This window comes from Heterodontus francisci, chromosome 4 (genome assembly GCF_036365525.1).
Source record: "Heterodontus francisci isolate sHetFra1 chromosome 4, sHetFra1.hap1, whole genome shotgun sequence".
NCBI classification, from domain to species: domain Eukaryota; kingdom Metazoa; phylum Chordata; class Chondrichthyes; order Heterodontiformes; family Heterodontidae; genus Heterodontus; species Heterodontus francisci.
Genome location: NC_090374.1, coordinates 701,314 through 714,093, shown reverse-complemented (window position 1 = coordinate 714,093; position 12,780 = coordinate 701,314). Strand labels below are relative to the sequence as shown.

Here is a 12,780-nt window from a genome sequence, read left to right as displayed (position 1 = left end):
TTTCCCCTAATGGTTTCCAAAACCTTATCCATCACTGAAGTTAAATTGACTGTAACAAAAACAAAGTGCTGGAAATAATCATCAGGTCAGACAACATCTGTGGAGAGATAAGCAGAGTTAACCATTCAGGTCTGTGACCCTTCATCAGAATCAGGGGAGACAGTGGCATAGTGGTATTGTCACTGGACTAGTAACCCAGAACCCCAGGGTAATGCTCTGGGGATATGAGTTTGAATCCAAATTGGCAGGTGGTGGAATTTGAATTTAATTAATAAATCTGGAATTAAAAGCTAGTCTAATGATGGCCATGAAACCGTTTTTGATTGTTGTAAAAACCCATCTGGTTCACTAATGTCCTTTAGGGAAGGAAATCTGCTGTCCTTACCTGGTCTGGCCGACATGTGACTTCAGACCCACAGCAATGTGGTTGACTCTTAAATGCCCTCTGAAATGGCCTAGCAAACCACTCAGTTGTATTTCACCACTACGAAGTCAATAAGGAATGAAACCAGACGGACCACCCAGCATTTACCTAGGCACCGGAAACGTCAATGGCAAACCCAGCCCTGTCGACCCTGCAAAGTCCTCCTTTGGCTTGTGCCAAATTTAGGAGAGCTGTCTCACAGACTAGTCAAGCATAGTCATACTCACCGAATCATAACTTACAGACAATGTCCCAGCCACTGTCATCACCATCCCCGGGTATGTCCTGTCCCAAAGATTCATGTCTAAATCATTAATGTACACTACAAACAGCAAGGGTCCCAGCACCGATCCCTGGTACACCACTGGTCTCAGGCTTCCACTTGCAAAAACAACCCTCGACAATCACCCTCTGCCTCCTGCCACTAAGCCAATTTTGGATCCAATTTACCAAATTGTCCTGGATCCCATGGGCTCCTACCTTTTTAGCCAATCTCCCATGCGGGACCTTATCAAAAGCCTTACTGAAGTCCATGTCTACTGCATCAACTGCTTTACCCTCATCTACACATCTAGTCACCTCCTCGAAAAATTCCTTCAAGTTAATTAGACACGACCTCTCCCTGACAAAGCCGTGCTGACTATCCTTGATTAATCCCTGCCTCTCCAGGTGGAAATTAATCCTGTCCCTCAGAATTTTTTCCAATAGTTTCCCTACCACTGATGTTAGACACCCCGGCCTGTAATTACCTGCTTTATCCCTACTACCCTTCTTGAATAATGGTACCACATTCGCTGTCCTCCAATCCTCTGGTACCTCTCCCGTGGCCAGAGAGGATTTGAAAATTTGTGTCAGAGCCCCTGCTATCATCTCCCTTGCCTCACATAACAGCCTGGGATACATCTCATCTGGGCCTGGGGATTTATCCACTTTTAAGCCTGCTAAAGCATCTAATACATCCTCCCTTTCGATGTTAATATGTTCAAGTATATCACAATCCCCCTCCCTGATCTCTACACCTACATCATCCTTCTCCACAGTGAAAACAGATGAAAAGTAATCATTTAAAACTTCACCTATGTCCTCCGGCTTCCACACACACATTGCCACGTTGGTCCCTAATGGGCCCTACTCTTTCCCTGGTTATCCTCTTGCCCTTAATATACTTATAAAACACCTTAGGATTTTCCTTTATATTAACTGCCAGTGTTTTTTCATGTCCCCTCTTCGCTCTAATTACTTTTTTTTAAGTACCCCCCCTACACTTGCTATACTCCTCTAATGTCTCTGCTGATTTCAGCGCTCTGAATCTGCCATAACCTCCTTTTTTTTCAGATCCAATACTCTATATCCCTTGACATTCAGGGTTCCCTGGACTTGTTGGTCCTACCTTTCACCTTAAAGGGTACATGTTGGCTCTGAACTCTCACTATTTCCTCTTTGAATGCCTCCCACTGGCCTGATGTAGACTTTCCTACAAGTAGCTGTTCCCAGTCCACTTTGGCCAGATCCTGTTTTATCATATTGAAATCGGCCTTCCCCCAATTCATTACCTTTATTTCCGGTCCAGCTTTGTCCTTTTCCATAACTACCTTAAATCTTAGAGTTATGGTCACTTTCCCCGAAATGCTCTCCCACTGATACTTCTACCACTTGTCTAGCTTCATTCCCTGGGATTAGGTCCAGTACTGCCTGGTTCTCACTTGAAGAATTCACCTGACAAGCATCACAAACCCTCTTTTTTTGTTTCATCATAATTTCTATCTCCCTCGTCATCCAAGGTGCCCTGGCTTTGGTTCCTTTACCTTTCACCCTTGATGGAAAATACCAAGCCTGCAGCTGGAACATCTCCTTCTTAAAGATCACCCATTGTTCTGTTAGTTTTTCCTGTCACTCTTGGGTTCCATTTTACCCTGACTAGATCCCCCCTCATGCCATTGAAGTTAGCCCTCCTCCAAGGTAGAAATTCAATTCCAGATTGTTATACGCTCTTCTCCATTGCTAATTGAAACCTCATGATACGATCATCACTCTTACCTACGGAAACTTGGTAAACTGGACCCACCTCATGCACCAGCACCAGATCCAGCAATTTCTCCTTCTTAGCTGGATGGAGAACAAACTGATCAAGGAAGTTCTCCTGAACACATTTCAGAAATTCCTTCCCCTCCTTTCCCTTTACTCTAGAATTATCCCAAATGATATTTGGGTAATTAAATTCCCCCAATATCACCACTCTTTTTTTCATATCTCTGTGAATTTGCTGCAGAGTTGCTCCTCTATATTTCTCGAACACTATTTGGAAGCCTACAGAATACCCCCAGTAGTGTGATCATCACCTTTTTGCTCCTCAACTCTTAACAAATGGATTCTGCCTTTGGCCCCTCAAGAACATCCTCTCTTTCCTACATCACAATGCCTTTCCTGATGTTGAACCTTCAGAAAGCTCTTGTGAGGCCCCAACTAGTGTACTGTATCCAGTTCTGGTCACCACACTTTAGGAAAGATGTGAGGGCCCTTGAGAGGGTGGAGAGGAGATTTACCAGAATGGTTCCAGGGATGGAGGATTTTATTATAAGGTTAGGTTGGAAAAGCTGGGTTTGTTCTCCCTGGAGCAAAGGAGATTGAGGGGAGATTTAATAGAAGTTTATGATAGGCTTAGAAAAGTTAGACAAGGAAAAACTGTTCCCATTAACAAATGGTACAAGGACTAGGGGACAAAGATTGAAGGTTTTGGGCAAGAGATGCAGGGGGAATGTGAGGAAGAACTTTTTTACACAGCAAGTGGTGATGACCTGGAAATCTTCAAAAGGAAATTGGATGGACACTTGAAACTGAAAAACGATCCACCTATTCTAATCCCACCTTCCAGCATTTGGTCCGTAGCCCTGCAGATTATGGCACTTGAGGTGCACATCCAGACTCCTTTTGTATGAGATGAGGGTCTCTGCCTCAACTACCCTTTCAGGCAGTGAGTTCCAGACCATCGCCACCCTCTGGATGAAAAAGTTTTTCCTCAGCTCCCCTCTAACTTTTCTACCAATCTCCCCTCACCACTGACCCCTCTGCTAAAGTCACCTCCACTCTATGCAGGCCCCTCAAGATTTTGTACATTTCAGTCAGATCTCCCCTCAGCCTTCTCTGTTCCCAGGTGAACAACCCCAGCCTATCCAATCTTTCCTCACAGTTGCATTTTTCCCAGTCCTGACAACATCCTCGTAAATCTCCTCTGTACCCTCTCTCATGCAATTACATCCTTTCTGTAATGAGGTGACCAGAACTGCACACAGTACTCAAGTTGTGGCCTAACCAATGAGTTATAAAGTTGCAGCATAACCTCCCTGCTCTTATATTCTATACCTCGGCTCATAAAGAAAAGAAACTTGCAGGACTATGGGAATCGAGCGGGACAGTAAAACTGACTGAATTGCTCTGCGGAGAACCGGTTTAGACTCGATGGACCTTAAATGACACCCCACCTCCCATTTTTCCTTCCCCATCTTTTCTGAGCACTGGTGCAGACACAATGGGCCGAATGTCCTCCTTCTGCGCTGTAACAATTCTGCAATTCTGTATCCTGGAAAACTAAGCACCCAGTCCTCACCATTTTTAAGCCACGTTTCTGTTATTGCCACATCATATTCCCACACAGCTTTGTACTTGTAGCTCACCAATCTTATTTGCTATACTTTGTGTATTTGCATACAAGCATGTAAAGCTGTCTTTGTATTCCTTGTAGCCCTTCTCAGTCTGCTCCTATCTAATATGGCATGACTTCCTTCTCTAGTTAGTTTGGGACTGATACAGGACTATGGGGAGAATGGAGTAAGGGGATTATTATAGTATTGATACAAGGCTATGGGGAGGGTGGAGCAATGGGATTATTTTAGGATTGGTGCAGGGGTGTGGGTAGAGTGGGGCTCTGGGCTGATTATAGCATTGATACAGGGCTGTGAGGAGAATGGGCAATGGGGTTATCATGGGATTGGTACAGGGCTGTGGGGAGAATGGGGATATGGTATAATTAGAAGATTGATACAGGGCTATGGAGAGGGTGGAGCAATGGGATTATTATAGGATTGGTACAGAGCTGTGGGGAGAGTGAGACCATGGGATTATTATCGGATTGATACAGGAGCATGGGGATATGGTATAATTATAAGATTGATACAGGGCTATGGAGCGAGCGGGGCTATAGGATTGCTCTAGCAAGAAGCCGTACAGATACAACGGGGGAAGTGGATTCCTCTGGTTCGATAAGCCTACCTCAGCATAGACTAGAGGTGAATCTACACCAATAAGCATATTGGACTGAGAATTTGAACTCAGTGGAAATAATCCAGCAGTAAAAGCTGGTGTCATTAAGTGACCGCGAAGCTGTGGAATCGTTGGAAAAACCCAACTAGTTCACTTATGTCCTTCAGCGTAGGAAGCCTGCCATTCTTACAAAGTCTAGTCTCTTTTTTTATTCTTTTGTGGGATGTGGGTGTCGCTGATTAGACCAGCATTTACTGCCCATCCCTAAATGCTCTTGAAGTGAGTGGCTTGCAGAGGGCAGTTAAGAGTTAACCACATTGCTGTGGGTCTGGAGTCACATGTAGGCCAGACCAGGTAAGGACAGCAGATTTCCTTCCCTAAAGGGAATCTGCTTCCCTAAAGGACATTAGTGAACCAAACTGGTTTTTACAACAATCAACAATGGTTCCATGGTCTCCATTAGACTAGTTATTTTTAAATTCAGGATTTATTAACTGAATTCAAATTTCACCAACTGTCAAGAACAAGAAGAACAGTGCAGCACAGGAACAGGCCATTCAGCCCTCCAAGCCAGCGCCGATCTTGATGCCTGCCTAAACCAAAACCTTCTGCACTTCTGGGGACCGTATCCCTCTATTCCCATCCTATTCATATATTTGTCAAGATGTCTCTTAAACGTCGCTATCGTATCTGCTTCCACCACCTCCCCTGGCAGCAAGTTCCAGGCACTCACCTGTCATGGTGAGATTCAAACCCATGCCCCCAGAATATTAGCCGGGGCTCTGGATTACTAGTCCAGTGACATCACCACAATGCCACTGCCTCCCCAGACCAGTGCCTCACGAACATGGCTGACTCTTAACTGCCCTCTGAAGTGACCCAGCAAGTGTCTCTTGGGCAATAAATGCCAGCCTTGCCAGCAATGCTCACATGCTGTGAATAACAAAATGGGTATCTCAGTAGCAAACGAGTGTGACACCTGCCCCAGACCTAAAGGAAAGTTTGGATATTTTTCAGCTGTTCTGCAGGCGTCACCCAAGCTACGATGGTTACCAAGACAGTTCAGGAATTTGTGAACTACTCACTCTGGTATTTCCTTTGTAGCTCCTGTTGAACTTGCTGTGAGCCTCCATCGGGACATATGAAACCCAGAAGCCTTTGGGGTACATTGGAAGCACTAAAACTGGAAAAGTAGGAGATTACCCAGTTTAGGAAACATCTCATTGAGAGCGCAGGAGGCCCCTCCTTGACCGCGGGAGGGCCCTCCATGGCCGCAGAGCGCGGGAGGACCCTCCTTGGCCGCAGAGCGCGGGAGGACCCTCCTTGGCCGCAGAGCGCGGGAGGACCCTCCTTGGCCGCAGAGCGCGGGAGGACCCTCCTTGGCCGCAGAGCGCGGGAGGACCCTCCTTGGCCGCAGAGCGCGGGAGGCTCCTCCTTGGCCGCGGGAGGACCCTCCTTGGCCGCAGAGCGCGGGAGGCCCCTCCTTCGCCGCGGGAGGCCCCTGCATGGCCGCGGGAGGCCCCTCCCTGGCCGCAGAGCGCGGGAGGCCCCTCCCTGGCCGCAGAGCGCGGGAGGCCCCTCCCTGGCCGCAGAGCGCGGGAGGCCCCTCCCTGGCCGCAGAGCGCGGCAGGCCCCTCCCTGGCCGCAGAGCGCGGCAGGCCCCTCCCTGGCCGCAGAGCGCGGCAGGCCCCTCCCTGGCCGCAGAGCGCGGGAGACCCCTCCCTGGCCGCAGAGCGCGGGAGGCCCCTCCCTGGCCGCAGAGCGCGGGAGGCCCCTCCTTGGCCGCAGAGCGCGGGAGGCCCCTCCTTGGCCGCAGAGCGCGGGAGGCCCCTCCTTGGCTGCAGAGCGCGGGAGGCCCCTCCTTGGCCGCAGAGCGCGGGAGGCCCCTCCTTGGCCGCAGAGCGCGGGAGGCCCCTCCTTGGCCGCAGAGCGCGGGAGGCCCCTCCTTGGCCGCAGAGCGCGGGAGGCCCCTCCTTGGCCGCAGAGCGCGGGAGGCCCCTCCTTGACTAGACAGTGCCGGAGGAAGACAGGGAGGATCAATGCATGGGGCAGTAGGGAGGATTTCAGATTCTTGGGACATTGGGACCAATTCTGGGGCAGGAGGCATCTATTCCAAAGGGACTGGCTGCACCTGAACAGGACTGGGACCGAGGTCCTCACAGGGAATTTCAGTAGTCCGGTTGTGGGGGGTCTAAACGGAATTGCAGGGGAATGGGCACCAGCATGTAGAAACAGTAAGTTAATAAGGTCCATAAAGGAGTGAGAGTGTTGGATAGTACTAGAGAAAGAAGTAGCACCATATTATACAGGAGCAGACTTAGAACTACGAGGAATACAAAGGGTTTAGAATGCATGTATGTAAACGCACAAAGTGTGATAAATAAGGTTGGAAAGTTAAAAGCACAATTAGCCGTGTGGGAATATGATGAAGTGGCATTAATGGAAAAGTGGCTTACAAAAGGTGAGGACTGCGTGCTCAGAAAATATAGGAAAAAAAGGGAGGTGGGGTGGCAGTACTGATCTGGGAAGATATTGTAGTGCTGGAAAAGGAGGATGTCCTTGAGAGGGCAAGGACACAATCCATTTGGTTAAGGTTGAGATGCCCAAGAAGTATAAAGTGGTGATACTGGTTGGCATCCTTCCGTCGACGAAAGATGACGGACACGCAGCAAACAATCCATTTAGGTGAGCTGTCTTCTCTTATTGCAACTTTGCTGATGGCTGTGAAGGCCAATCCCTGAGAGGCAGGTTCTGCCACAAGTGCTACACATGAAGCTGCCAAGTGACGCTGAGTTGTTGTTTTTGATATTGGCGCCTGTTGCCAAGCTGTTGTAGCAACTGGTCATTGCGGTCGTGCACACCAGTCCACAGGATGTGTTGCCAATTCCCTCTTTCGCCAGCTAGTGACTCCCAGGTTCGATAGTCGACCTTCAAAGTGGTGATAATGGGGCACTTTAATTACTCAAATATCGATTGGGATAATGTTAAGAGTAAAGGGAAAGGAGAGGGAGGAATTTATGAAATGTGTTCACAAGAACTTCCTTGATCAGGATCTTCTCAGTCCAACCAGGAAGGAGGCAATACTGGATCTGGAGCTGGGAAGTGAGGTGGACCAAGTGAATCAAGTGTCTGTGGCAGAACACCTGGATAAGAGTCATCATCGCATCGGGAATACAGCGGAAGTAAGTTTCAATGGAGTAAGACCAGGATGGAAGGCCTCTACTTTAATGCCACGAGTATTACAGGTAAAACGGATGAGTTAAGGGCAAGGATTGACACGTGGAATTGTGATATAGTAGCCCTCACGGAGACATGGTTGAGGGAGGGGCAGGATTGGCAGCTCAATATCCCGGGATATAGAATCTTCAGGCGAGACAGAAGAGGGGGTAAAAGAGGAGGGGGCATTGCAATATTAGTTAAGGAGTCAGTTACTGCAGGAAGGAGAGATGATTTCTTGGAGGGGGCATCAAATGAAGCTTTATGGGTAGAGTTTAGGAATAAAAAAGGGACAGCCACATTGCTAGGTGTTTATTAGAGACCCCCAGATAGTCAGATGGAAATTGAGGAGCAAATATGTGCGCAATTCGCAGAGGTGTGTAAAAATAATAGGGTAATTATATTAGGTGATTTCAACTTTCCCAACATTAATTGGGATAGTCATCGTGTTAAGGGCTTAGATGGAGTGGAGTTCTTAAAATGTATACAGGAGAACTTTTTAGCTCAATATGTAGAGGATCCAACAAGGGAGGGTGCAGTGCTGGACCTAATTCTGGGGAATGAAACCGGACAGGTGGTTGATGTGTTGGGGGAGCATTTTGGTGATAGCGACCACAACATGGTACAATTTAAGCTTGTTATGGAGAAAGAAATAGACAAGTTGCAAAAAAAGGTTTCGGATTGGGGGAGAGCGAATTTTAGTAAAATAAGGCAGGATCTGGCCAAGGTAGACTGGAAAGAGTTACTTGTCGGGAAATCTACAGAAGAGCAGTGGGGGGCATTCAAAAAGGAAATGGGGAGGGTGCAAGCTCAACATGTTCCCTCTAGGGTAATAGATAGGAGCAACAAGCCCAGAGAACCATGGATGACCAGAAACATTCAGGGTATCATGAGAAGGAAAAGAGAGGCTTTTAACAAATACAAGAAGAGCAAATCAATGGAAGCATCAGTGGAGTACAGAAAGTGTAGGATGGAGCTTAAGAAAGCAATTAGGAGAGCAAAGAGGGGATATGAGAAAGCTCTGGCTGGTAAAAGTAGGGAAAATCCCAAGATATTCTCTAAGTATATCAATGGGAAGAGGATAACCAGGGAAAGAGTAGGACCCATTAGGGACCAAGGGGGAAATTTGTGGGTGGAGCCAGAGGACATTGATAGGGTGTTGAATGAATACTTCACATCTGTCTTCACCCAAGAGAATGAGGATGTAGATATGGAACTCAGACAGAGACTGTGAGGTTCTTGTGCAAATTGTCATAGGGAGTGACAAGGTATTGGAGGTTTTGGAAGACTGAAAAGTGGACAAATCTCCACGTCCGGACGATTTGTGTCCCAGGATGCTGTGGGAGGCGAGGGTGGAGATTGCAGGGGCTCTGACCCTAATTTTTAATTCCTCTCTGGACACAGGGGAGGTGCCAGTGGACTGGAGAACAGCTAATGTGGTCCCACTATTTAAGAAAGGTTGCAGAGATAAGCCAGGGAACTACAGACCAGTGAGTCTCACGTCAGTGGTAGGGAAACTATTGGAGAAAATTCTGAAGGAGATAATCTATCTCCACTTGGAGAGGCAAAATTTGATTAGGAATAGTCAGCATGGCTTTGTCAGAGGGAGGTCATGCCTAACAAATTTGATTGAATTTTTTGAGCATATGACCAGGTGTGTAGATGAGGGTAGTGCAGCTGATGTAGTTTACATGGATTTCAGCAAAGCCTTTGACAAGGTCCCACATGGGAGACTTATCAAAAAAGAAAATGCACATGGGATACAGGTAACTTGATAAGGTGGATTCAAAATTGGCTTGTCTGTAGGTGACAGAGAGTGATGACAGACGGCTGTTTTAGTGACTGGAAGCCAGTGTCCAGTGGCGTACCACAGGGATCTGTGCTGGGTCCCCTATTGTTTGTCATTTATATAAACGACATAGATGACTATGTGGGGGGTAGGATCAGTAAGTTCACGGATGACACAAAGATTGGCTGAGTGGTTAACAGTGAGGTGGAGTGTCTTAGGTTACAGGAAGATATAGACGGGATGGTCAAATGGGCAGAAAAGTGGCAGATGGAATTTAATGCTGAAAAGTGTGAGGTGATACACTTTGGAAGGAGTAATGTGACACGGAAGTATTCAATGAATGGTTTGACACTGGGAAGTTCTGAGGAACAAAGGGACCTTGGCGTGTTTGTCCATCGATCTCTGAAGGCAGAAGGGCAGGTTAATAGGGTGTTGGAAAAGGCATATGGGACACTTGCCTTTATCAATCGAGGCATAGATTACAAAAGCAGGCAGGTCATGTTGGAGTTGTACAGAACTTTGGTAAGGCTACAGCTGGAATACTGTGTGCAATGCTGGTCGCCACATTATAGGAAGGATGTGATTGCATTGGAGGGGGTGCAGAGGCGATTCACCAGGATGTTGCCTGGGATGGAACATTTAATCTATGAAGAGAGGTTGGATAGGCTTGGGTTGTTTTCACTGGAGCAGAGAAGACTGAGGGGTGACCTGATCGAGGTGTACAAGATTATGAGGGGCATGGACAGGGTGGATAGGGAGCAGCTGTTCCCCTTAGTTGAAGGGTCAGTTACGAGGGGTCACAAGTTTAAGGTGAGGGGCGGGAGGTTTAAGGGGGACTTGAGGAAGAACTTTTTTTCCCAGAGGGTGGTGACGGTCTGGAATGCCCTGCCTGGGAGGGTGGTAAATGCAGGTTGTCTCACATCCTTTAAAAAGTACCTGGATGAGCACTTGGCCCGACATAACATTCAAGGCTATGGGCCGAGTGCTGGCAAATGGGATTAGGTAGACAGGTCAGGTGTTTTAATGCATCGGTGCAGACTCGATGGGCCGAAGGGCCTCTTCTCAACTGTATTATTCTGTGATATGAGGTTTGGATTAGTAATGGAGAAGGACAAAGAACCATCTAAAGTAGAACTTCTAAATTAGAAGAGAGATAATTTCAATGGGATGAGAGGGGATCTAGCCAGGATAAATTGGAACCAAAGAATGGTATGAAAAATATACATGACCTCATCCTCACCAATCTGCCTGCCACAGACGCATCTGTCCATGACAGAATTGGTAGGAGTGACCACTAAGTCCCATCTTCACAATGAGGATACCCTCCATCGTGTTGTGTGGCACGACCACCATTCCAAATGGGATAGATTTCGAACAGATGTAGCAATGCAAAACTGGGCTTCCATGAGGCGCTGAGGGCCATCAGCAGCAGCAGAATTGTACTCAACCACAATCTGTAACCTCATGGCCCGGCATATCCCCCACTCTACCATTACCATCAAGCCAGGGGACCAACCCTGGTTCAATGAAGAGTGCAGGAGGGCATGCCAGGAGCAGCACCAGGCATACCTCAAAATGAGGTGTCAATTTGGTGAAGCTACAACCCAGGACTACTTGCCTGCCAAACAGCGTAAGCAGCATGTGATAGACAGAGCTAAGCGATCCCACAACCCGGATCAGATCTAAGCTCTACAGTCCTGCCACATCCAGTCATGAATGGTGGTGGACAATTAAACAACAAACAGGAGGAGGTGGCTCCACAAATATCTCCAACCTCAATGATGGGGGAGCCTAGCACAGAATGGAGGTACAGTAGTAGGTGATACACAGCCAAATATAGAAGAGAAACTAAGTCAGTCTGGAAGGCAGAGCAAATATAGACCTGTTAAGGCACAAGTGAAAAATGCAAGGCTGGATTGCATCTATTTTAACGCAAGGAGTTTCAATGGTTCAAAATCCTGGAACGCCCTTCCTAACAGCACTCTGGGTTTACCTCCCTCACATGGACTACAGTGGTTCAAGAAAGCAGCTCAAGGGCAATTAGGGATAGGCAATAAATGCTGGCCTAGCCAGCGACGCCCACATCCCATGAAACAATTTTTAAAAAAACTTACGGACTTGAGGTTGTTTTCGTTGGAGAGAAGGAGGAGGAGAGGTGACTTAATAGAGACATATAAGATAATCAGAGGGTTAGATAGGGTGGATAGTGAGAGTCTTTTTCCTCGGATGGTGATGGCAAACACGAGGGGACATAGCTTTAAGTTGAGGGGTGATAGATATAGGACAGATGTTAGAGGTAGTTTCTTTACTCAGAGTAGTAGGGGCGTGGAACGCCCTGCCTGCAACAGTAGTAGACTCACCAACTTTAAGGGCATTTAAGTGGTCATTGGATAGACATATGGATGAAAATGGAATAGTGTAGGTCAGATGGTTTCACAGGTCGGCGCAACATCGAGGGCCGAAGGGCCTGTACTGCGCTGTAATGTTCTAATTCTAATGGCTGATCCTTAAGGAGAGCTTTCCGGTCAGGCTCAGTACATTGCAACAAGGACAAAAGGTTGGGGAACCACAGCCAGAGCTCCTTGGATGACAAGGGAGATGGAGAATATGATGAACCAAAAACAGAGGGTGTATGATACATGTCAGGTGAATTGTTCAAGCGAGAACCATGCCAAATACAAAACGTTGAGAGGGAAGCAAAGAGGAGAATAACAGCTGGCAAAGACAGAACATGAGGACAGAATACCAGTTCACATAAAAGGGAACCCAAAAATCTTCTACTGGCATGTCAATATTTAGCGGATATTAAGAGGCAGGGTGGTAACTATGAGGCGCAAAAAGGGTGATATATACTTAGAGGCGCAGGCCAAGGCTACAATATTTAATGAGTTTCATATTGTTGTTACTAAGGAACAGGATGCTGACAATATCCGTAGAGGTGGAGATGGTAGAGGTAATGGACAGGGTGAAAATTGATAGGCAAGATATACTGGAAAGGCTGGCTGGCTATGCTTAGGGTAGATAACTCACCTGGTCCAGATGGCTTGCATCCCAGGTTGCAAAGCAAAGTGAGAATGGAGATAGCGGAAGGACT

The 12,780-nt window shown here is 47.3% G+C and overlaps 1 protein-coding gene across 2 annotated transcripts in view; it reads right to left on the bottom strand.

Annotated features, from left to right (window-relative positions):
- nup155 (nucleoporin 155) overlaps positions 1-12,780 on the bottom strand; it is a 560,589-nt gene that overhangs the window by 254,970 nt on the left and 292,839 nt on the right. For both annotated transcript variants that reach the window (XM_068029070.1, XM_068029071.1), the window contains one exon: positions 5,767-5,864. In XM_068029070.1, the coding sequence (XP_067885171.1) occupies positions 5,767-5,864 (98 nt within the window). The remainder of the gene's footprint in view (positions 1-5,766; positions 5,865-12,780) is intronic.